Source organism: Balaenoptera physalus (assembly GCF_965194825.1).
Source record: "Balaenoptera physalus genome assembly, chromosome: 15".
NCBI classification, from domain to species: Eukaryota; Metazoa; Chordata; class Mammalia; order Artiodactyla; family Balaenopteridae; genus Balaenoptera; species Balaenoptera physalus.
In genome coordinates, this window is record NC_138894.1 from 57,640,033 (window position 1) to 57,666,799 (window position 26,767).

Sequence of the window (26,767 nt, forward strand, 5' to 3'; positions counted from 1 at the left end):
GGCCCACACGGAAGCCCATCTCCCTGCCGCTGCGGGATGGGGAGGACGTGGTGCGGGGGGAGTAAGGAGCTCATGTTCCACAAGGTGAGGGAGCCCTGCGTTTTCACCACATCCTACCCCAGTCCCCAGTATTAATAACCTTCAACTTTAGAGAAGCATCCCTACTGCTTCCTTCACTGTTCTCAACCTTTCTTTCCATGGCTCCTTTTCTAAAAAAGGGGCTCATTCACAAAGCTCGCAGGGCCAGGGTGGAGGCTGCTTGAACCATGACAGGTACCGGGTAAGGTGACAATCACCATACACTTGTGTACAGTAAAACCTAATAGCACATGAAAGGCTCAACTAAAGCCAAAGTTAAGGAAAACAAACAAATGAAAAGGCTTTTAATAATAAATAAGCCATAGGTATAAACCATGGTCTACACCAGTGCTTCTCAAACTTTAACACACATAAGACTCACATGGAGACTGCTGAAACGCAGGTTCCTGAGCCCCACCCCCAGACATTTTAATTCAGTGGGTCTAGGGTAGGGCCCGAGAATTTGAAATTTTAACAAACTCCCAGGAGATGCTGATGCTGCTGGTCTGAAGTTAAGCAGCATAAGTCTATACAATATACTATTTATTTTAACAAATATTAATCAAAGACCCTATTATATGGATACCATGTTATACAGCTTGGTGGAGAAGAGAACGGATCTAACAGTCACTAACTGGGACTCAAACTCCAATCCCATTATTTATCACCTTGACCTTGAGCAAGTTACTCAACCAATCTAAACCATAGTGTTTCCATCCATAAAATGGAGCTGCTAATAGGCTTGTTTTGAGGATACCGCCACCAAAATGAAAAGGTCTGTTTTGCATCCTTAGTACTTAGCACAGTGCCTGGCATAGAGTACGTGCTCATTTATTAATTATTTGTTACATTAAATAGTTAATTATGAATGAATGATAATTAAATAAGATTGTATTTTTATGCAGGTAGCACAGGTCTGGCACATACTAAGTGCTCAAGGAATGGTAGCTTTTTAAACAGTTGTCCTTCCTACCATGGAGTGGATTTTCCCTCATTTTCTCATTGACCTGAATTCAACGCAGGGTTCACTCTGGCCAATCGAATCTGTTTCTGCCAAATTAAAATCAGAGGCTTATCCTCTCCTGGCACAGTACTCTCAGATGCCTCATTCTGTTATTCACTCAACAAGCGTTTGCCAAGCATCAGCTGTGTTTGAAGGAACATGCTGTATTTTGAGGGGAAATGAAGATGAAGAAGCCCTGGTGTTTGCCCTGCAGGAGCTTACAGCCTAGGAAGAAACATCTCCAAATGGTATATAAACTGTACACTAAGTAGTTACTAAAACAGAAGGCAAAATATGGTGCCTGGCCTGAGAGAGGTAAAGTCCTCTGGGATTTCAAAGGCAGAAGAGAAGGACATTAGAGAAAGCCTCATGAGAGACGTAGATTTTGAGCTGAGCCTAACTTGGACAGGCAAAGATGGAAGGAAAATGCACTCCGGTCAGAGGACAAGAACAGCCCACAGGAGGATGCATGGGATGTGCTCAAAGACCAGAAAACGGTACCTTTTAGAAAGTCCTAGATGTGGGTTAGAGACAAAGCAGGAAGGGCCTTACATGCTAGAGTAAACAATTTGGACTCTCTTCTGTAGAAAATAAGCTGTTGAAAATCCTGGGATAGGAAATGTGAGAGGGGTGCTTAAAGAAGGTTGGCTCATGGGTTAGCAGGGAGGACAGAGGGCTGGAAGGGGCAGGCCAGGGCTAGAGACACAGAAGTCAGAATTACCTGAGGAGAGAGGATGGGTGAAGTTCTTTATGGCTGAGGTCACCTGCACAAGGAGGCAAAATAAGAGGACTGAATATAAAATTGGGGGGAAACGAGAGATAAGGAAAAGAAGCCAGAGCAAAAGCAGAGGTGAGAGGCTAATCAGCAGAGTACATCTTTGGGAGGTCAGGGAAAGCAGAGTGTGAGGTGGGAGGTCCTTGGTCAGCAGTGTCTCAAACGCTTTAGAGACGCCAGAATGGGTATGGACTTAGAAAAGTCCCGAAGTCCCATTAGTACGTATTCCCCATACCTCACTGTCGCCAGAAAGAGGAAGCCAAGAACACAAATCATTTTGCCAAGAACACAAGTCAATTCCATTCATTTATTCATTCAACACACACTTATTAAGCATCACCAATATATTAGGCACTACGTTAAGTGCTGTGTCTACAATGGTACAGTGGAAACAGTCCCCGCCCTAATGAAGTTTCTGTACTAGCAGAAGAGACAGGAAAAGGGCAAGTAAATAAATGAAGTTATTGCAGGTAGTGATACATACTGTGAAGGGAATAACCTATCCCTGAGATCTGAGAGAGCACCGGGGGCAGACTGACTCTAGGTTAGGTGCTCAGCGACAGCCTCACCAAGGGTATGATATTTAGGCTAAGCCTAAAGGATGACGAGGAGTCCGCACTGGCAATCATCAGAGGCAGCGCGTTACAGAAAGAGGGAGCAGCATGTGCAAAGGTCCTGAGTTGGGCAAGAAAAGAAGTTGATAAACTCCAAGAATTGAGAGGAGGCCAGTGTGACTTAAGGGTCATCGGCAAAGGGAACATTGGATGAGATTAACCTGGAGATGGAGCAAGTCATCAGGACTGAGGGGCCACGAGAAGGAGTCTGAATTCTCTTCTAAGAGCGAGCAGCCCCATCGAAGGGTTGAGCAGGGCAGAGGGAGTAGTTTTCAAAACCGTCAAGCAAAATTTTCAAACGATGGGCGTGTCCGGCCCCATTTCTGACACCTTCCTCATATAAAGGCCTGTCCAAAGTTGTTCAGAACAATGACACCATAGCCCTACAAAGTTCTCAAATACGTTACGTACTAAGACAGACAGGGTGGAGAGGAGCAGCTTCAGAAGGTGACCCTCAGACACCTCCAGGGGTCCGAGAGCCCATCCCTACCATTCCCAGAGCACCCCCATTAGGGAAGCCTTGGCTGGAGTTTGGGAGTTCTCCCACTGCACTTCAAAAGGTCATCCTTCCTATCCTTCTCACACCCAGAAGGCCATGCTACGTGGGAGAGCTCCCAAAAGCGACCTCCAGGAAACTGTGGTAGATGAATTTTGGATTTATTTTTGACCAAGTTACATAATACAGAGTTATCATTATACAAAAAGATCCGAGTTTTAATAAAACATGAGAAATGCTGTCCTGAAATTTGAACAATTAATTTGACCTGGCTGACACGAGGATTATTTGCTCACAAAGCCCGGTTTCAATGATTTATGACCATAACTGAACAGAATTAAAACAAATCAGATCAGGAAGAAGAGCCATGGAGGCCTGGGAAGGAATTTTTCTTTTGATTTAGATTTTAAACAGCAATTGACTCTGACAACCTCACCTCTTTGAAAGCGGAGATACACCCAGGGGATGGGACGATGTGAGACTGACGGGTGCATTGTGATGAAAGGGCCGAGGCTTTCCGAGGAAAACGCTTAGTAGAAGCATGTGGAAGACAGCCACCGAGGGAGTGAGACGCAGGGGCTTTTACAGTTTTTAAATGGCAGGGGTGATGTGGAGACTTGCAGAAAGACGATGAGGAAGACGTAAAGCTATGAGATGAACCAGGTAATTACTGAGGATCCTGCGAGGGAGGGGGTCGTGGGTGTTGGTGTATTTGTTGTGCCACTGTAACAGTGGTGCAGAGGAATCATGTCCTATGCTCAGAATCATCACGCCAGCAATGGATGTACTCTGTGCCCACTGTCCAGGGTTTTCCAGAATGTTCTTTGAGACGCCACCCCTTCTCTTGTAGGAAGAAAGCAATCAAAAGTAAGCTGGCAAGTCTGAGCCCAGGGACTCCTCTCCCGGCTTCCTTGTCCGCGCAGAGAGGGGCCTGTCCTTGGAGACACCAGCGTCAGGGCCCAGACGGGAGCTGCTCAGCGGGGCTAGGCTGAGCTGGTCCTGAGCAGTTCACCCTGAGCTGTCTTGAGCTTAGGGAACAGAAGCCCTCAGGTAGTTACTCGCACTGCAGCTTTTGGCTTCCTGAAGAGCAGTGGCCTTCAACCCTTTTGTTTCTACGATACACACACCTGACAACGATCAGGCACAGGGCACAGACCCGTGGGGCACCCAGGGTAGGGGGCATTTCCTATACAGGCTGTCCTTCCTCCCCTTTCTAACCCACTGAGAAATGCACAGCTGAAAGAAAAAGAGTCCAATTAACGTGATGAAAGGGGGTAGCTTTGAATGGACCCTACTTTTCTTTTAAGTAAAGAATTTGCAAACTTCAGTATTATTACTATGAACAAACACTGAGCCCTCCAAGGTCATGACGGCCTGATGCAGAGTGGGCTGCACTTCCCTTCAGCCTTGAACACTGGAGCAGCATTTTCTTCCCTGCCCAGCTGCCTGGTGGTAAATGTGCACAGCTCCAGGACAGAAGTAGGGAGTACTTTAAGCTGTAGGACAAAGGGTTCCACTGAGTTAGGGGAAGATCGCAGAGGAAAGGCGGAGCCAAGCACACCAGCGATTTCACAGTTTCTCCGAGGACAAGAACGTCTTTTTCTCATTTTACCTACAGCCCCGCCTTGTCCCCTCGACCCCTGAGCGCCATGCCCACAGGCTGCTCTCACCGCGCATGCGCACAGCTATGACTGTTCACACATGAGCTGCAAACTCCACTCCAAGAATTGAGAGGAGGCCAATGTGACTTAAGGACACTGTCCTTCCCCACAGGGAGCTAAAGGAAAACGCGCACCTGGAGAAGATACACAATGGCGCCTTCCGGGGGGCCACAGGGCCTAGCATCTTGTGAGTACAGCGCTGCTGCCCTCCCTCCCCACCCGCTGCAGCCCAGCAGGCCTGCTCAGGGCGTCCAGCCACATGGTCCCCAGCCTGCTTTGTGGGGAACCAGTCTCTGCACGTGCAAGGGTTACCGTAACAGAGCACCACCTCCTCGTGCTTCCTGCCCACTGTTTTTTCTGCTGTCTCTCAGCTTCTGCCATCTCTCAGCTTCTGCCATCCTACCCTAGGGGTCCCTGTCTGTTATGTCTCATATTCAAAGTACACCAGACTCAGAATCTTACACATTGCTTGAATACTCTCCAGTCTAGCACACCCTATAGGCAGAGTTCTTACAGCAAACTGGTCACCTACTTGGGCATTGAATAGCTAAGGAGAGTTGCCTTTGGTCAGGCACAAGAATGAGTGAGTATGATCATAAGACACCCTGCATGACAGTTTTTGCTTGAAAACCTGCTTGGTCTGCCTGCTTAGAAATGACTGTGAGCCCGGTAGGCATCTACACTGACTTTTCCGGAACAGTGGGACCAGACCTAGGTCTCTTACTCTCCAAATAACTATTCTCATTATACCCTTAGGGTTTAAGTGATATCTAGAAGTGGTCCTTCCTTCCACACCCCCAAAATATTTCCCCCATGAGTCTCTCACTGAAACTGAAAATCAATCAACAGAGATTCACTCCTTTGTAATGAGACCTTGTCATTTCTAGAATCTTAATTTAAAATATTTTACCCCCACCAAAAAAAAAAAAAAATCACCAGGCCTGCAAAGAATCATGTGGTCAATCCCTAATACATCTAAGATAATAACTCTGGAAAGCAGAATGAGAACACTGGTTACCTAAATCAATAAGGACACAAAAGCAATGAGTCTGCAGCCCCCAAGGCAAATTCTGCCACCTTGATTATTCCACCAAGGGCCTACACTAGTCATCATGCCACGTTGTCAAGTTCATCTGTCCATCAATCCCCTACTGAGCCCCTCCCACAAGATGGGCACTAAGTACTGGGTCAGTTTGCTGCAGGGGGCTATGCTCCTGGAAAACTTTCATGGGGTATCCGCAGCAGCCACTTAGAAGATGGGCAGAATTTTTAAATTCCCACTGACTCTTCCTCCTCACATTTAATTTGTTTGGAGTTTTCTTGGGCATTGCCTCAAGTCTAGAAAAGCTGAGGCATTCAGGACCTTGTGTGAAAAACCTGAGCTTTCCACACAGTTTTGCTTGCATGGCCGAGTGTTTGCTTGCTTTGGACTGATGAATCCAGCTTGCCTTTAGCGAAGTCAGAGGGTGGCTAATGCCACACAGTGGCTCTGAATAGCGTAACTAGCCTGTGCTTCATGAAAACCTACCCTGCAGAGCTTGATCAATCAAAGACCGAGGCATCTGAAGCCCTAAATATTTCCCCCTGGACTAGAGCACAGAAGCTGATGTCACTGCATGTGCCTGCTCTCTCTTAAAGCAAGTAGTTATTTCACTTCTGCTAAGTGGAGAGAGGTAGAGGGAGGGAGAGAGAGGGAGAAAGGAAGCAGCAGAGGGGAGAGAGAGAATGCTAATGAATGTATGACAGGTACAAGGAGTTATACTCAGCCTTGAAAAGAATAACGGGGTACATATCAGAAAAAAGACCACGTAGCTTTTTTGAATTCAGATCTTAATGAGACTAACTGAAATGGAGAATTAGGGAGAAAGCAAGATGGAGAAAAGATTCCTCAGAACCTAGAAGGATACTATGTTGAGAGGAAGTTTCATTCTATGAATCACACATGTTAAGTAAATAAATAAATAAACCTTTCTCCCTTTTACTTTTCAGGGATATTTCTTCCACTAAACTGCAGGCCCTGCCGAGCTATGGGCTGGAGTCCATTCAGACACTAATTGCCACATCATCCTATTCTCTGAAAAAACTGCCATCAAGAGAAAAATTTACCAATCTCCTGGATGCCACACTGACTTACCCCAGCCACTGCTGTGCTTTTAGAAACTTGCCAACAAAAGAGTGAGTAAAAAACAAAAGGTAAAGCCTGCCAGGCTGTGGCAGAAACTCAGATTTGAAAATAGTCAACTGGTCGATGGCTCCCTGCCCCTTCACTCCCTGCCTTCTAGACCAGCTCCATAGTCATGGGGTCACTTTCAGATAGACCAGAAGAAAATGAACTGTCTTATTTCCTCCTGAAAACTGACTCCAAATAGTCGATTCACCCTGCAGCTAGAAGACCTTCATAGCTTATTCTTAGCTAATTCAAAACTATAGCCTTAAATCAGACTATAACTGCAGTTGCAAAATGGAGTACAAAACTGGTATCTCAAAGATCAACTAGCCCTAATCCTTATCAGAGAGCATCATTTCTAAAGAAGTGGGGGAAGTAGGCTCAATAGGGTGAATTTTACCTAATGACTTAATCCTTAGTTAAAAAAAAGAAAAGAAAAGAAAAGAAAACACTACAGAAGGTTTCCAGTGTTTGGTTTTTTTTTTTTTTTTCCCAAGCTATTTCTCTCCCAAAATAAGACTATCTTCTATTACAGAACAGATTCCTAGCCCCCTAAGGATTAGCTTAGTGTGGGAACAGAAAAGGCACAAGCTCCTGGCTGGTTTGCGATCAGTGGGGGACATCTTACTGATTCAACTAATTCACTTCAATCCAGAACGGAATGGCAGGGTGTGAAGGATTTCATTCTTTCCTGAAAGCACTGTTCTCCGGACTTTTTTTCTTTCTCACTGAAATGCATACTAAGAAATACTTTTTTTACATTGCAACTCAGTAAACACGACACATGTAACTGAAATAAAACAAAGCACTACTTAACTGTTTTACATGTGATAACACTGATATTCTCTTGTCTATTTTATTTCATGTTTTTTGCTTTTAATGCTAGTCTTGATTCACTTATTGTTTTCATGACCCACTAGTGGGTCACAACTCACAGTTGGAAAAACGTCACCCTAAAAGGATATTATACAGCCTAAGCAGATATTCTCAATCAATTAATTAGATGAGGCACTAAGAGAGTGACACTAGAATGCCACTGTCTTAGAATCAACCTATTTATAATTAATCAACCAGCACGTGTTATCATCGTACACCTACTCTGTGCCTTGCATAGGTAGGTGCAGTTCTACCTGAAGCTTTTGAGGTAACCAAGAAGACAGACCACTCACTGTACTCAGAGAGCTATGCACTATTAACTGAGCTTCAAAGAATATTAACTGAGCACTCACTGTGTTCCAAACGCTATGCAAAAGTCTGAAGATACAAAGATGAGTAAGAGCTCATCCCAATCAGAGTCACAGGCAGCTGTTTGGGGACAACACACATGAGAGCCAATATTTAAGTCCAATACAGCAAATGTTATGATAGAGCTGAGAACAGAACAGAGTACTGTGGGAGAACAGAGGGAGAATTTCTAAATGGCAGCAGGGCTTACGGAAGGCTTTCTGAGGAAGTGACTTCTGCTGAGCCTTGAAGAACAGATAGGAGTTAGCTAGACACGTGTGGGGAAAAGCATACCAAGAAGATGGAATAGCTTGTGTGAAGGCACAAAGGCAAGAGACAGTGGGATGAAAGTCATTCAGAAAAACTAAAACAAGAAGACTTATGGTTACATGGAGGAGGATGAGTGAGGAGAGGAGACCAGGGAGAAGTGGGCTGTGATGGGCTCTGAGTACCAGGCCAAGTTGTTTAGAGGATGGGGAACCACTGAAGAATTCAAAACAGAATTACTCAGATTTGCTTTTGTAAAGTATCACTCTGGCAGCAAGGTGGAGGATGGGCTGGAAGTGAGCAAAGCTGGTGAGAGAACAACTAAAACAGAGGATACAGATGCTGGTTTATGATAAAGCTGATTCTGGACACCTCCACTTTTGTGGCAAAGAGGTCACATCACTTCTGAAATTACTGACATGTTAAAACTTTAGTTCAGGGGTTTTTTATTTCAGTAGATGAAAGAGACTACAACCTCCGGGTTTAAAAAAAAAAAAAAAAAAAAAACGGCATTACGCAATTGTGGGCCGGTATCAAAGTGAGATGGGAATGCAGTCACACAGAGGTTGTCTTGATTGGAATTACAAGCTTCAACTGACTCCCTCTCTATCTCTAAAGCTAGAAACCTTGGATGTTAGTGAGGATGGAGAGCCTGAAGCTGGGTCAGTGGACTGTTTGTGCAAACTCTGGGTCACCCCTCTGCCCTGCAGCTGCTGTGTGGATAACGCACACAGCTGCCTCGGCAGATGGCCCCCAAACTCTCCTTGGTATCTATGATTAAAATTTCAAAAAAGATACAGTAGACAGAACCCAGTGCTATTATCTGAAGGCCAAGAACAACCACATTTCCTGTTAACTGTAGATTGGTTCACATAGAGTATCTCTAAGTATCAGATACAGAGCCAGCATCAAACACACACACAATCTCTCTCTCTCACTCCCTCTATCTCTCATGCAAAATAACAAGCTGATTAATTTTTGAAAGTGAGTCCAGTAGGTCAGAGAGTTCTTATATATTCTCCACCTTCCTGCTTTTATACAAAGTCATTCCTACAAGGAACTGTCTTGTTAATACTGGAGAAGAATAATACATAGAAATATGCATTCTGGATTGCCTCATTTCTCCTTCCTCCTCAGGAAAGGTTGAGGTTCGCACAGCCTGCTTTCCTTTCCGCTATTTCTTCACCCAGTTTTCCTTTGTGCCTCCCTTTGGTTTCATCTTAGGAAAAATATAAGTAGAGCCTTCTTTTAATTTCTTGACATTTTCCCCTTTCCATAGGCTAAATTTCTTAGAGGGAAACATGAAGGAATAGGGAGCAACCACATTATATTTCTGCACATAATCCAAAAAAGCAGAAAATTCACATCATAATGTCAGGTCCAGAATCTTCAAATCTTTACAAAAGAGATTCCCAGTTATAATTCAAAGCCTTGAACTCTGAATAGTTATTTGTTCATCAAGGCCGGTGTGGTGAGGAGCAAACCTTAATACACCACAAAGACAGCTTTTAATGAGCATTGAAAAATCCACGATTCAGTGTGATACATTTAAGTTTTTTTCATCTCTAGAGCCCACACAAAAGACTTAGCATTCAGAAGCATTTTATCTAAGCTGGAAGCACGCTAATGATAATTCAGAAGCCTTTACTCAATCCCAGGAAGCGTTTCAGATAGGACAATGGTGAAGAACATGAGGCTGGTGTAATAGGCAGAGGATTTGGATGAACAAAGCATAAATAGACATGATCAGGTTTAGTTTAAAGACCAAAAGCTCAACTGTGGTTGTTTGTTTGTTTGTTTTTACCTCTTTCAGGCAGAATTTTTCATTTTCCATTTTTAAAAACTTTTCCAAACAATGTGAAAGCACAGCAAGGAGACCAAATAATGAAACACTGTAAGTATTTGCATGCAAAGAAACTCGGGAAGCCATGTCTCATTGTGCGTGCATCTTATTATTATCAGTGCCAACGATTTCTTTTTTTTTTTTTTAACATCTTTATTGGAGTATAATTGCTTTACAATAGTGTGTTAGTTTCTGCTGTATAACAAAGTGAATCAGCTATACGTATACATATATCTTCATATCCTCTCCCTCTTGCATCTCCCTCCCACCCTCCCTACCCCACCCCTCTAGGTGGAAACAAAGCATCGAGCTGATCTCCCCATGCTATGTGGCTGCTTCCCACTAGCTATCTATTTTACATTTGGTAGTGTACGTAAGTCCATGCCACTGTCTCACTTCGTCCCAGCTTACCCTTCCCCCTCCCCATGTCCTCAAGTCCATTCTCAAACTCTGTGTCTCTATTCCTGTCCTGCCCATATGTACATCAGAACCTTTTTTTTTTTACATTCCATATATATGCGTTAGCATACGGTATTTGTTTTTCTCTTTCTGACTTACTTCACTCTGTATGACAGTCTCTAGGTCCATCCACCTCACTACAAATAACTCAATTTCGTTTCCTTTTATGGCTGAGTAATATTCCATTGTACATAAGAGCCACATCTTCTTTATCCATTCATCTGTTGATGGACACTTAGGTTGCTTCCATGTCCTGGCTATTGTAAATAGGGCTGCAATGAACATTGTGGTACATGACTGTTTTGAATTATGGTTTCCTCAGGGTATATGCCCAGTAGTGGGATTGCAGGGTCATATGATACTCCTATTTTTAGTTTAAGGAACCTCCATACTGTTCTCCATAGTGGCTGTATCAATTTACATTCCCACCAACAGTGCAAGAGGGTTCCCTTTTCTCCACATCCTCTTCAGCATTTATTGTTTGTAGATTTTTTGATGATGGCCATTCTGACTGGTGTGAGGTGATTCCTCATTGTAGTTTTGATTTTCATTTCTCTAATGATTAGTGATGTTGAGCATCCTTTCATGTGTTTGTTGGCAATCTGTATATCTTCTTGGGAGAAATGTCTATTTAGGTCTCCTGCTCATTTTTGGATTGGGTAGTTTGTTTTTTTGATATTGAGCTGCATGAGCTGCTTGTATATCTTGGAGATTAATCCTTTGTCAGTTGCTTCGTTTGCAAATATTTTCTCCCATTCTGAGGGTTGTCTTTTCGTCTTGTTTATGGTTTCCTTTGCTGTGCAAAAGCTTTTAATTTTCATTAGGTCCCATTTGTTTATTTGTGTTTTTATTTCCATTTCTCTAGGAGGTGGGTCAAAAAGGATCTTGCTGTGATTTATGTCAAAGAGTGTTCTGCCTATGTTTTCCTCTAAGAGTTTGATAGTGTCTGGCCTTACATTTAGGTCTTTAATCCATTTTGAGTTTATTTTTGTGTATGGTGTTAGGAAGTGTTCTAATTTCATTCTTTTAAATGTAGCTGTCCAGTCTTTTTCCCAGCACCACTGATCAAAGAGGCTGTCTTTTCTCCATTGTATATTCTTGCCGCCTTTATCAAAGATAAGGTGACCACATGTGTGTGAGTTTCTCTGGACTTTCTATCCTGTTCCATTGATCTATATTTCTGTTTTTGTGCCAGTACTATACTGTCTTGATTACTGTAGCTTTGTATTATAGTCTGAAGTCAGGGAGCCTGATTCCTCCAGCTCCATTTTTCTTTCTCAAGATTGCTTTGGCTATTCGGGGTCTTTTGTGTTTCCATACAAATTGTAAAATTTTTTGTTCTAGTTCAGTGAAAAATGCCATTGGTAGTTTGATAGGGATTGCATTGAACCTGCAGATTGCTTTGGGTAGTATAGTCATTTTCACAATGCTGATTCTTCCAATCCAAGAACGTGGTATATCTCTCCATCTCTTTGTATCATCTTTAATTTATTTCAACAGTGTCTTATAGTTTTCTGCATACAGGTCTTTTGTCTCCCTAGGTAGGTTTATTCTTAGGTATTTTATTCTTTTTGTTGCAATGGTAAATGGGAGTGTTTCCTTAATTTCCCTTTCACATTTTTCATCATTAGTGTATAGGAATGCAAGAGATTTCTGTGCATTAATTTTGTATCCTGCTACATTACCAAATTCATTGATTAGCTCTAGTAGTTTTCTGGTAGCATCTTTAGGATTCTGTATGTATAGTATCATGTCATCTGCAAACAGTGACAGTTTTACTTCTACTTTTCCAATTTGTATTCCTTTTATTTCTTTTTCTTCTCTGATTGCTGTGGCTGAAACTTCCATAACTATGTTGAATACTAGTGGTGAGAGTGGGCGACCTTATCTTGTTCCTGATCTTAGTGGAAATGGTTTCAGTTTTTCACCATTGAGAATGATGTTGGCTGTGGGTTTGTCACGTATGGCCTTTATTATGTTGAGGTAAGTTCCCTCTATGCCTACTTTCCGGAGAGTTTTTATCATAAATGGGTGTTGAATTTTTTCAAAAGCTTTTTCTGCATCTATTGAGATGATGATATGGTTTTTCTCCTTCAATTTGTTAATATGGTTGATCACATTGATTGATTTGCATATATTGAAGAATCCCTGCATTCCTGGGATAAACCCCACTTGATCATGGTGTATGATGCTTTTAATGTGCTGTTGGATTCTGTGTGCTAGTATTTTGTTGAGTATTTTTGCATCTATGTTCATCAGTGATATTGGCCTGTAGTTTTCTTTGTGACATCTTTATCTGGTTTTGGTATCAGGGTGATGGTGGCCTCATAGAATGAGTTTGGGAGTGTTCCTCCCTCTGCAATATTTTGGAAGAGTTTGAGAAGGATAGGTGTTAGCTCTTCTCTAAATGTTTGATAGAATTTGCCTGTGAAGCCATCTGGTCCTGGGCTTTTGTTTGAAAATTATTAATCACAGTATGAATTCCACTGCTTGTGATTGGTTTGTTTATATTTTCTATTTCTTCCTGGTTTGGTCTCAGAAGGTTGTGCTTTTCTAAGAATTTGTCCATTTCTTCCAGGCTGTCCGTTTTATTGGCATATAGTTGCTTGTACTAATCTCTCATGATCCTTTGTATTTCTGCACTGTCAGTTGCTACTTCTCCTTTTTCACTTCTAATTCTATTGATCTGAGTCTTCTCCCTTTTTTTCTTCATGAGTCTGGCTAATGGTTTATCAATTTTGTTTATCTTCTCAAGGAACCAGATTTTACTTTTATTGATATTTGCTATCATTTCCTTCATTTCTTTTTCATTTATTTCTGATCTGATCTTTATGATTTCTTTCCGTCTGCTAACTTTGGGGGTTTTTTTGTTCTTCTTTCTCTAATTGCTTTAGGTGTAAGGTTAGGTTGTTTATTTGAGATGTTTCTTGTTTCTTGAGGTAGGATTGTATTGCTATAAACTTCCCTCTTAGAACTGCTTTTGCTGCATCCCATAGGCTTTGGGTCATCATGTTTTCATTGTCATTTGTTTCTAGGTATTTTTTTATTTCCTCTTTGATTTCTTCAGTGATCTCTTGGTTATTTAGTATTGTTTAGCCTTTATGTGTTTGTATTTTTTACAGATTTTTTTCCTGTAACTGATATCTAGTCTCATACCGTCGTGGTTGGAAAAGATACTTGATACGATTTCAATTTTCTTAAATTTACCAAAGCTTGATTTGTGACCCAGGATATAATCTATCCTGGAGAATGTTCCATGAGCACTTGAGAAGGGACTCTATTCTGTTGTTTTGTATGGAATGTCCTATAAATATCAATTAAGTCCATCTTGTTTAATGTGTCATTTAAAGCTTGTGTTTCCTTATTTATTTTCATTTTGGATGATCTGTCCATTGGTGATAGTGGGGTGTTAAAGTCCCCTACTATGATTGTGTTACTGTCGATTTCCCCTTTTATGGCTGTTAGCATTTGCCTTTTGTATTGAGGTGCTCCTATGTTGGGTGCATAAATATTTACAATTGTTATATCTTGTGGATTGATCCCTTGATCATGATGTAGTGTCCTTCTTTGTCTCTTGTAATAGTCTTTGTTTTAAAGTCTACTTTGTCTGATATGAGAATTGCTACTCCAGCTTTCTTTTTTTTTTTTAATTTTATTTATTTATTTGTTTGTTTATTTATGGCTGTGTTTGGTCTTCGTTTCTGTGCGAGGGCTTTCTCTAGTTGTGGCAAGCGGGGGCCACTCTTCATCGCTGTGCGCGGGCCTCTCACTATCGCGGCCTCTCTTGTTGCGGGGCACAGGCTCCAGACGCGCAGGCTCAGTAATTGTGGCTCACAGGCCTAGCCGCTCTGCGGCATGTGGGATCTTCCCAGACCAGGGCTCGAACCTGTGTCCCCTGCATTAGCAGGCAGATACTCAACCCCTGCGCCACCAGGGAAGCCCTCTCCAGCTTTCTTTTGATTTCCATTTGCATGGACTATCTTTTTCCATCCCCTCACTTTCAGTCTGTATGTGTCCCTAGGTCTGAAGTGGGTATTTTGTAGACAGCATAAATACGGGTCCTGTTTTTGTATCCATTCAGCCAGTCTATGTCGTTTGGTTGGAACATTTAATCCTTTTACATTTAAGGTAGTTATCAATATGTATGTTCCTATGACCATTTTCTTAATTGTTTTGGGTTTGTTATTGTAGGTCTTTTCCTTCTCTTGTGTTTCCTGCCTAGAGAAGTTCCTTTAGCATTTGCTGTAAAGCTGGCTTGGTGGTGCTGAATTCTCTTAGCTTTTGCTTGTCTGTAAAGGTTTAATTTCTCTGTCGAATCTGAATGAGATCCTTGCTGGGTAGAGTAATCTTGGTTGTAGGTTTTTCCCTTTCATCACTTAAATATGTCCTGCCACACCCTTCTGGCGTGCAGTGTTTCTGCTGCAAGATCAGCTGTTAACCTTACGGGGATTCCCTTGTATATTATTTGTTGTTTTTCCCTTGCTGCTTTTAATATTGTTTCTTTGTATTTAATTTTTGATAGTTTGATTAATATGTGTCTTGGTGTGTTTCTCCTTGGATTTATCCTGCCTGTGACTCTCTGCACTTCCCGGACTTGATTGACTGTTTCCTTTCCCATATTAGGGAAGTTTGCAATTATAATCTCTTCAAATATTTTCTCTGTCCCTTTCTTTTTCTCTTCTTCTTCTGGGACCCCTATAATTTGAATGTTGGTGCCTTTAATGTTGTCCCAGAGGTGTCTGAGACTGTCCTCAATTCTTTTCTTTTTTTCTTTATTCTCCTCTGTGGTAGTTATTTCCACTATTTTATCTTCCCGGTCACTTATCTGTTCTTCTGCCTCAGTCATTCTGCTATTGATTCCTTCTAGAGAATTTTTAATTTCATTTATTGTGTTGTTCATCATTGTTTGTTTGCTCTTTAGTTCTTCTAGGTCCTTGTTAAACGTTTCTTATATTTTCTCCATTCTATTTCCAAGATTTTCCATCATCTTTACTATCATTACTCTGAATTCTTTTTCAGGTAGACTGCCTATTTCCTCTTCATTTGTTTGGTCTGGTGGGTTTTTACCTTGCTTCTTCAACTGCTGTCTGCTATATTTCTCTGTCTTCCCATTTTGCTTAACTTACTGTGTTTGGGGTCTCCTTTTCGCAGGCTGCAGGTTTGCAGTTCCTGTTGTTTTTGGTGTCTGCCCCCAGTGGGTTAGTTTGGTTCTGTAGGTTGTGTAGGCTTTCTGGTGGAGGGGACTGGTGCCTGTGTTCTGGTGGATGAGGCTGGATCTTGTCTTTCTGGTGGGCAAGACAGTGTCTGGTGGTGTGTTTTGGGGTGTCTGTGAACTTAGTATGATTTTAGGCAGCCTCTCTGCTAATGGGTGGGGTTGTGTCCCTGTCTTGCTAGTTGTTTCGCATAGGATGTCCAGCACTGGAGCTTGCTGGTCGTTGAGTGGAGCTGGGTGTGAGCATTGAGACGGAGATCTCTGGGAGAGCTCTCGCCGATTGATATTACGTGGGGCTAGGAGGTCTCTGGTGGACCAATGTCCTGAACTTGGCTCTCCCACCTCAGAGGCTCAGGCCTGACACCCAGCCGGAGCCCCAAGACCCTGTCACCCACACGGCTCAGAAGAAAAGGGAGGGAAAAAAAAAAAGAAAGAAAAAGAAATAAAATAAAGTTATTAAAATAAAAAATTAAAAAATATTATTAAAATAAAAAAGTAATAAAGAAAAGAAAGACGAGAGCAACCAAACCAGTAAACAAATTCACCAATGATAACAAGCACTAAAAACTATACTTAAAAAAAAAAAAAAAGACAGACAGAACACTAGGACAAATGTAAAAGGAAACCTATACAGACAAAATCACACAAAGAAGCATACATATACACACTCACAAAAAGAGAAAAAGGAGGAAAATATATATATATATACACAAATATATATAAAAAAATAAAGGAAGAGAGCAACCAAATCCATAAACAAATCTACCAATGATAATAAGCTCTAAATACCAGACTAAGATAAACATAAAACCAGAAACAAATTAGAGGCAGAAAGCAAACCCCAAGTCTTCAGTTGCTCCCAAAGTCCACCGCCTCAATTTTGGGATGATTCGTTGTCAATTCAGGTATTCCAGAGATGCAGGGTACATCAAGTTGATTGTGGAGATTTAATCTGCTGCTCCTGAGGCTGCCCAGAGAACTTTCCCTTTCTCTTCTTGGTTCGCACAGCTCCTTGGGTTCACCTTTGGATTTTGCCCCGCCTCTGCATGTAGGTCACCCTCTGGTGTCTGTTCTTCGCCCAGACAGGAGGGGGTTAAAGGAGCAGCTGATTAGGGGGCTCTGGCTCACTCAGGCCGGGGGGAGGGATGGGTATGGAATGCGGGGTGAGCCTGTGGTGGCAGAGGCCAACGTGACGTTGCAACAGCCTGAGGCATGCCATGTGTTCTCCCGGGGAAGTTGTCCCTGGATCACGGGACCCTGGCAGGGGCGGGCTGCACAGGCTCCCAGGAGCAGAGGTGTGGATAGTGACCTGTGTTCGCACACAGCCTTCTTGGTGGCTGCAGAAGCAGCCTTAGCATTTTATGCCCATCTCTGGTGTCTACGCTGATAGCCACAGCTCGCGCCCGTCTCTGGAGCTCCTTTAGGCGGTGCTGTGAACCCCCTCTCCTTGCGCACCCCGAAACAATGGTCTCTTGCCTCTTAGGCAGGTCCAGACTTTTTCCTGGACTCCCTCTCGGCTAGCTGTGGCGCGCTAGCCCCTTCAGGCTGTGTTCACGCAGCCAACCCCAGTCCTCTCCCTGGGATCCGACCTCCAAAGCCCGAGCCTCAGCTCCCAGCCCCCGCCCGCCCCGGCGGGTGAGCAGACAAGCCTCTCAGGCTGGTGAGTGCTGGTCAGCACCGATCCTCTGTGCGGGAATCTCTCTGCTTTGCCCTCTGCACCCCTGTTGCTATGCATTCCTCTGTGGCTCTGAAGCTTCCCTCCCACCCACCCCCCATCTCCGCCAGTGAAGGGGCTTCCTAGTGTGTGGAAACTTTTCCTCCTTCACAGCACCCTCCCAGAGGTGCAGGTCCCATCCCTATTCTTTGTCTCTGTTTTTTCTTTTTTCTTTTGCCCTACCCATGTACGTGGGGAGTTTCTTGCCTTTTGGGAAGCCTGAGGTCTTCTGCCAGCGTTCAGTAGGAGTCGTTCCACATGTAGATGTATTTTTGATGTATTTGTGGGGAGGAAGATGATCTCCATGTCTTACTCCTCCACCATCTTGAAGGTCTCCCAAGGATTTTCTTTTGATAAAAATCTTGGTTGGGGGCATGTTTGCAAAGCATTTTTTATAGTTTTAAAATGGGGATTCTTTTGTGGTTTTTTTTTGCAAGTGGCATCCAGTTGATCAATTATCTCTTTCAACTGGTTAAAAATAAATACTTTTAAAAAACATACCTACATATTCATTCTACAGTTATATTAAATTCTCTTCAGGAATTAAAATTTTATTTGCAGGTATTCTGATGTCACTAAGGGCTTGTTTAATGATAGCCTCACTTGTAAGGATTTTCACTAGTCATGTGGTCAGCATTCCACAAAGATTAACTGATTGCAGGCACAGCATCTACAAGTAGCCACTTCCCTTCAAAGAGACTTAGGCCACCTTGACCATTATGCTCTGGAGCTTAAATTATTCATACTTAACACTATCACTGACACACACTAGACGGGAGCTCCATTTCTATTCTACTGATTTTTTTTAACATTCTTCAGCTGCTTTGGCACTTCACATACCTTCAAATGTAAAAGAGCATGCCTCAAAAGATAATCCCAGTGTCCCTCTGCCACATTTACTGTGATTTAGAGGTTTTATTATTTCCCTTCCACTCCCATCCCCTCCCCCATGTCCTTCAGGCTACAAAACCAGATGCCCTTCTAAGATACTTTGCCCATCTCCATTCCCTCTTCTACACCTTTTTTTTTCTTTTCTTTTCTCTTTTTTCCTATCAATCTGCATAGAGTCAGCAGGGTACTACGATAGAAGGATCCTGGGCTTTGGAGCTCCTCAGAGTTGGATATGAATTCTTTTTCTTTTTAAGATTTTTTTTTTTGATGTGGACCATTTTTAAAGTCTTTATTGAATTTGTTACAATATTGCTTCTGTTTTATGTTTTGGTTTTTGGCCACGAGGCATGTGGGATCTTAGCTCCTCCACCAGGGATCAACCCCACACCCCCTGCATTGGAAGGCAAAGTCTTAACCATTGGACCGCCAGGGAAGTCCCATGGATATGATTTGAGACTTTTTTCCTTAATTGTAAGGGACAGCAGAAATATCATTTGGCTTTCAGAACCATGAGAGTGAAGGGAGTTTTTAAAGATTGTGACAGCATCGAGGGTACCTTATATTATAGCCTGTATTCTTCTTTTCTTTTTTCTTCATTTAGGTCTGACACCAACTATCCTCCAGCATTCCTTTTCCTTACCATTCCCACTCTTCTCTCTCAGTACTCTCTCCATCATCACCTTCCACATAACTCTTTTGCAACCATATGGCATTCTTTTTCTCATTAGTAGGAAACCACTTCTGGGTAGAGTCAATGGTACCATCAAGGGGTGTTATGGGGGAAGAGGAGACTTACTTCAGTCTCAGTAACCATCAGCCCCTACCACTCCACGCCTTTCAAAATGAGCATCCAATCTTGAGTTTACTATGCTAACACTGTTTTAAAACAAGTCCTCTAATCTTCAGCATCCCCAAAACTACCTGAAATTAACACATAATCTAAGTAAAAAGAGTGTGTTCCCTGTGAAAGCATCTTGTGTGATAAGTCCCCTTCCTTCCCTTCCCACCAGATTGCTATGCCTGAGTCCCTGGAGTTTAGAAATTCTAGAGCCAGCCACTAAGTCTTATCTGCTCTCCCCAAGATATTACGGTGCCCTTACTGCTATGGTTGGCCCCACTGTCCTCCTAAAATCCCTGTCTTTTCTCCTGCCTGTTGATTGTAACTGGAGCAATGGTGCTACTGCTTCTCCTTCCTCTGACTCAATATTGCTAAGCCCATCCAAGTCCATTCACACTCCCTGCACAGCCTTCAGTACTAAAGACAGCTCCATGCTGGGTTTTGTCAACAGTCATGTTGTTGCCCTCAGGAGCCATCCCAGGACACATGTAAGTAGCAGCAGGTAGGTTTTTGGTCTGAAGACAAATCACCAAGGAGAATTGCTAGACATGTGCCCAGTAGGGCAAAAAAAGAAAGAGCAAGGGACCAGGGGAATGGGAAAGGGAACTTTTTTAAAATTTATTTTATTTATCTATTTTTGGCTGTGTTGGGTCTTCGTTGCTGCACGCAGGCTTTCTCTAGTTGCGGCAAGCGGGGGCTACTCTTCATTGCGGTGCGCGGGCTTCTCATTGTGGTGGCTTCTCTTGTCGTGGAGCGCAGGCTCTAGGTGCGCAGGCTTCAGTAGTTGTGGCACGCGGGCTCAGTAGTTGTGGCTCTTAGGCTCTAGAGCACAGGCTCGGTAGTTGTGGCCCACAGGCTTAGTTGCTCTGCAGCATGTGGGACCTTCCCGGACCGGGGCTCAAACTCGTGTCCCCTGCATTGGCAGGCGGATTCTTAACCACTGCACCACCAGGGAAATCCAAGGGAACATGTTTGACCTCTTAGTGATATAAGTTTATTCAGAAATCATGGCAGAATTTTTAGTGGTTTTAAATTAGTGCTTCTAATAGCAGCTGAAGTAGTTTTAATAGGGGAAAGTAGTAAGGGAAACTAAAGCGGCAATAGTTGGAAAGTTTTCATCTGATTAAATAAAGGCTATTATTTTGTAGGAATCATCCAGGGAACTTGCTTAAAGTGCAGATTCCTGGGTTCTGTCCCTAGATAGTTAGATTCAGGGTCTGAAGTAAAGCCAGGAATCTTCATTGTAACAAAGACTCTGGTGATTCTGATGCAAGTGGTCCAAGGACCACACCTTGAAAAATACTGACTGAGAGATAGTGAAGTAGAAGAAAGGCCCCTGGACCATGCATATGAAGACCTAGCATTGCCACTAGTGCCTAGTGCTGAGGGACCTGAGGCAAGTCACTTACCTCCTTTAATCTTGGTCTCCTTACCAATAAAATGAAGGGTTCAATGAGCTGGTCTTTAAGGACCTTGCCAATGGTAAGAAAAAACCTATTTTCTCTCATCATTCTTATAACCACCATATATCTTTAAAGATTTAAAAATTAGGTAATTAGGGCTTCCCTGGTGGCGCAGTGGTTGAGAATCTGCCTGACAATGCAGGGGACACAGGTTCGAGCCCTGGTCTGGGAAGATCCCACATGCCGCGGAGCAACTAGGCCCGTGAGCCACAACTACTGAGCCTGCGCGTCTGGAGCCTGTGCTCCGCAACAAGAGAGGCCGCGATAGTGAGAGGCCCGCGCACCGCGATGAAGAGTGGCCCCCGCTTGTCGCAACTGGAGAAAGCCCTCGCACAGAAACGAAGACCCAACACAGCCCAAAATAAATAAATAAATTAATTAATTAATTAAAATATTTTTTAAAAAATTAGGTAATTATACTGATGTGCATGAGGACAAGCAAATATGCTTATATTTAATAATAAAACAACTGAGGTTCCTATGCAGTCTCCTGTGTGTGGCAGCAGTACTTCTCCAGTTCCAGTGTGGTTTCTATGATATGCTAGCACGTTTTTGGAGTCCCCAGTCATAGATTTCTTTTCCATTTTTTTTTTTAAATCTGTGTTTTTTCCCTTAGGTAATTGTATTGCTCAAATATATCATTTTATCCACTCACTGTATTAGGTACACACTTCCTTCTACAGAAAATGAGAAGCTAAGTTTTAAGACTAGAGAAAAATGCTCTTTTAATGTGTGAGGAACTCTAAGGTGAAATACATATTTGTAATGGCCCAGACAGAAAAATTATGCCCCTTTCTCCACCTCCCAAGATTGTATTAGCCAACTGTGGGCAAAGAGAAAATTTGTTAAGCCTACATGCATCATACCGTATCATTCATTGTCTCTGTATCCTCTCAATTCCTTTCCAAGCCAGCATCACCCTGGTTTATTCATTCCACAAACATTTACTGAATGGATACTCTGAGCTAAAACTATGTGAGGCACTGAGATTTTAGATATAAATAAGATCTAATCCCCTGACTTCAAGGCTATTAAAGAATAGCCTCACAGACTATGAAAGAAGACATGCATTATCACATAATGGCAATATAGTTTGAGAATTACAACAGTACTTAAGTGCAGCCATGGCTGAGAGAAGGGGTGATAAACTCCTTAGAGGTGTAGAATCAGGAAAGGCTTCATAGAGATGCTTATCTTTAAAGATCAGGAGGAATTCTCCAGAGAAATGAGGAAAGAAAGGGAAGAAGAAACAGCACATTCAAATGCAAAGGGATGAAACAGTAGAACTTATTCTGAGAGCCACATGTCATTTCATGTGACCAAAGGGTTGGTTGCACAGGGGATTTGCAAGAGATAGTTATGAGAATCTCTAACATTCACTGAGCACTTAATAGGTGTCAGGCATTATCCTGAACAATCTACATGTGTTAATACATTTAATCCTTAGCACAACCCTAATGAGGGAGGTATGATTATTATCCCTATTCGGCAAATGAAGAATCTGAGGTACAGAGATGTTAAATAACTCTCCCAGGTTTACACAGCCAGTAAAAGCTGGAACCCAGGCAGTCTTGCTTTAGAGCCCACGTTCTGCACTGTGCAGCACGACTGCTTCTTAGAGATGAGACTGGAGAAGGAGACAGAACGAAGATCAAGGAGAGACTTAGAGGTCATCACAAGGAGTCTGGAGTTTATCCCCTAGCCAATGAGAAACTAGGAAATGTTTGAATATATTTGTGCGTAAGAAAGGCCATACAGAAGGACTATACAGATGGACTACAAGAGGGCTAAAACTAGAGGAAGGATGCCAGGAAGAAAACTAATGTAATTGTCCCTTAAGAGAAAATGAAAATCTGAACTCAAGCAGTAGCAGTGTGGTTGGGAGTAAGGGAGTGCCGGAGGTGGGACTATTCCTTCTCTAGGGACAGAGCCCCTCTTCAATCCACTCTCTGAATTTGACTCATTCTGTAAGAAATATCTATTTAAAACTCTTTCTTCCTATTGTTCATGACTCTATTCTTCCGCTGCTCCTAAATTTCTATCGAGTAACCTATCCTTGGTTTCTATTTCTCAACTGGGCTATCTGATTAGCCAGGGGCTTAAGTGCAAGCATGTCCTTCAGTAGCTGATGATCTTTAACAATGTGAGCCTTTCCAATCCCATTTGCATTCTACTACAGACAGACAGCTTGATAACAGTTTGGTTGACAACTAAAGGAGATAAATAGCTAAGAAACTGTCAAGAAAGGGTTCTTTTACATTGAGCAAGCAAGATTATGTCTCTAAATTTGTTTTCCAAAGAAAATCATCCTCTGTACACAGCTTCATTAAGTCTTTGCATCATTGTGTAAAATCTACATATTAAAAAAAAAAGTCTAAATGGCTTTTCATTCCCTTCTTAAGGAAATCCTACATCAGTTCAGAGTTCTCAGATAAATAAATGTAAGACTAAGGCTGCTGTGACTTTGTTTCCTTTTGTTTGTTTTCCTTAAAAAAACACTACAGATGATTTCTGAATATTGTCAATACCCAGAATCATAAAAATTCTAAGTTTACATTGAGCCAAACTATTCTTCTTACAGTTATTCTGCCATCTTTGCTGAGAGTGAACTGAGTGGCTGGGATTATGACTATGGTTTCTGCTTACCCAAGACACTCCAATGTGCTCCTGAACCAGATGCTTTTAATCCCTGTGAAGATATTATGGGCTATGACTTCCTTAGAGTACTGATTTGGCTGATTAATATTTTAGCCATCACGGGAAATGTGACTGTCCTCTTTGTTCTCCTGACCAGTCGTTATAAACTGACAGTGCCCCGCTTTCTCATGTGCAACCTCTCCTTTGCAGACTTCTGCATGGGGCTCTACCTGCTACTCATTGCCTCAGTTGATGCCCAAACCAAAGGCCAGTATTATAACCATGCCATAGATTGGCAGACAGGGAGTGGATGTAGCGCTGCTGGCTTCTTCACTGTATTTGCAAGTGAACTTTCTGTCTACACCCTCACAGTCATCACACTAGAAAGATGGCACACCATCACCTATGCTATTCAGCTGGACCAAAAGTTGCGATTAAAACATGCCATTCCGATTATGCTTGGAGGATGGCTCTTTTCTACTCTAATCGCCATGTTGCCTCTTGTGGGTGTCAGCAATTACATGAAGGTCAGCATTTGCCTCCCCATGGATGTGGAAACCACTCTCTCACAGGTCTACATATTAACCATCCTGATGCTCAATGTGGTGGCCTTCATCATCATTTGTGCTTGCTACATCAAAATTTATTTTGCCGTTCAAAATCCAGAGCTGATGGCTACTAACAAAGATACAAAGATTGCTAAGAAAATGGCAGTCCTCATCTTCACCGATTTCACCTGCATGGCACCAATCTCTTTCTTTGCCATCTCAGCTGCCTTCAAAGTGCCCCTTATTACAGTAACCAACTCTAAGGTTTTACTGGTTCTTTTTTATCCTGTCAATTCGTGTGCCAATCCATTTCTGTATGCAATTTTCACAAAGGCATTCCGAAGGGATTTCTTTCTGTTGCTGAGCAAATTTGGCTGCTGTAAATATCGAGCTGAACTTTATAGGCGGAAGGATTTTTCAGCTTATACCTCCAACTGCAAAAATGGCTTCACTGGATCAAATAAGCCTTCCCAGTCTACCTTGAAGGTGACCACATTACAATGTCAATATTCAGCTGTCCTGGACAAGACTTGCTGTAAGGAGTGTTAACTGTTATATCAGTAACCACATTACTGAATTATACTTAAATATGTAAAAAAAATTATCTGTACCAGTAATTTTAACAAAGAGCTGATTTCAGGTAATTATGTGTTAGGCACATTAGGCAAAAAAAGACCTCTTCCTAGCTCAAAGTGTGGTCTATGACCATTGCCAGTCTAAAAACTATGCGTCACTGGCACATGATAACAATACAGAAGTTGACAGTGTTTAGAAACTTTTACAGCAATTTTGGCAGAGTAATTTTATGTCTGTTGAATCTAATATTTTAAAAATGAGGTGGTATTTTGCATGTCTTTAATTTTTTCTCATTTTGTCCTTGCAATAATTTTTATTGCATTTTATAAAAACGTTAGCCCATAACATTTGAAGTTTAAAATAACTTGTCCTTTTCATCAGATAGCTTGAGAAATACACTCTAGAGATGCACTGTTCAATCTGGTACCCACCAGACACATGTAGCTAAATTAAAATGAAATTAAAAATGTAGTTTCTCAGTTGCACTAGCCACATTTCAAATGCTCAATAGCCACACATGATCAGTGGTTACCCTATTAGACGGCACATACACAGAACAGTTTCATCATCACAGAAAGTTCTACTGGGTAGTGCTGTCCTAAAGAGGTTTATCTATCCCATCTAGGTTCTACTATTTAAAGTAAAGTAAGCATCTAAAGGCACATTTCAGCCTGTTGGTTTGGTGTTTAGTCTCTAAAGAGCAATGAAGCATTAAACAGTATACTGTAAACTCCTTGTGGGTAGGAACCCTGTCTCAATTTTGTTTCCCTGTCTCCTAGCTCAGGATCTCGGCAATAGTATCCAACAAATGTGCTGAATTACACTGAAGTTATGAAATCTATAAGGAAAAAAAAATTTTTTTTCTTTCTAGGGCCCTATCTTTTATGGAAGTAAAAGAAAATATTTAAATATTTTAAAATGCTTAACTTTCATCATTTCTATCTTTGAGGGTATAGAAAAATACATCCAATATTTGCTAGAGGTATTTTTATTTATCAGAATTGACTCTTATAGGACAATGAAATTATGGTTTTAATTGCAGTGTTTTTTGTAAGTTCCTTTGACACTTTAAAGTAACTTACTGAAAGTTTATTATATGCCAAACATGTTGATAAGTATCTTATATAATTTAACCCATTTAATCTTCATAAAACTCTATGATAAAGATATTATTCACATTTTATAATAGAGGAAAACCTATTACAATTTTCCCAAGTTCTCAAAACTAATAAAAGATTCAACTAATGGGATTCAAACTCAAAGTTCTGATTCAGGACCCCAGCCTCTTAACCACTGTGTTCTACTGCCTCCCATACTGGTAAATCATAGCCATCCAAAGGCCCCCAACATTTTCAAACATATGAAAAGTTGAAATAATTGTATGTGCACATCCATACACTTAGATTCAACATTTTACTATACTGGTTTCATAACATACCTATATAATTATCTACCAGTATTTATCCATCCATCATTTCTGATGCATTTTAAGTTGCAGACCTCAGTAATTGTCAGCCCTTAAACACTTCAGCATGCTTATCATTAACCAAAGTTTAGTATTTGTCTACATTTTTAAGGTAAAATTTACATATGGTGAAATGGACAAATCCTAAGCATATCATTTAATGCATTTTGAGAAATGGAGACACCCAAAACCTCCATGAAGATACAGAACACTCATCCCAGAAAGTTTCCTCATGCCCCTTCTTAATTAACCCCTCACCCCTACCCTATAGGGGTAATAATGGTTATGATTTTTTTCCCCATAGATTAATTCTTGTCTGCTCTAGAACTTCATATAAATAGAATCATACAGTTTATACTCTTTTTTGTAAGGCTCTTTGACTCAGTACAATGTTATTGCTATTTATCACTGCTGCTGCTTGAATTAGTAGTTCATTCCTTTTTCATTGATGAATAGTATCCCACTGTATGAATATAACACTGTTTTCCATTTTCTTACCAATGGATATCTGGCCTATTTCCAGTTTTTAGCTCTTCTTTGGCATTTATTAAATAAATGTATAGTCATAACTATACTCTACACATTTAGTCTGCTTTCAATCATTATGCCATTTTGCAAAATAATTCAAAATAGACTATAAAAAAGTATAAACTTTATAAAATATTCTCTTCTCTGTAATGTGTTTTTTATATTTGACTTTTCTACTCCACAACTAGTTACTTGTCTTTACTCAGATGCAGTCCTCTCTCTTGTAAGGAAGCGTTCTGGAATTTGTCTCAATGATATGAGAGAATGCTAATTAGTCATGTTGCTGTATACACACACAATAAACTTTT

At 41.6% G+C, this 26,767-nt stretch overlaps 1 protein-coding gene across 3 annotated transcripts in view; it reads left to right on the forward strand.

The window, feature by feature from the left end:
* The window catches only part of LHCGR (luteinizing hormone/choriogonadotropin receptor), a 61,260-nt gene extending 36,815 nt beyond the window's left edge, over positions 1-24,445 (forward strand). For 2 of the 3 annotated variants that reach the window (XM_082427739.1, XM_082427740.1), the window contains 4 exons: positions 4,740-4,814; positions 6,617-6,802; positions 10,099-10,179; positions 23,287-24,445. In XM_082427739.1, coding sequence (XP_082283865.1) covers positions 4,740-4,814; positions 6,617-6,802; positions 10,099-10,179; positions 23,287-24,439 — 1,495 coding nt within the window. In that variant the 3' untranslated portion in view covers positions 24,440-24,445. The remainder of the gene's footprint in view (positions 1-4,739; positions 4,815-6,616; positions 6,803-10,098; positions 10,180-23,286) is intronic. The other variant, XM_082427741.1, reaches the window with a different exon arrangement.
* The last annotated feature ends 2,322 nt before the right edge of the window (positions 24,446-26,767 follow it).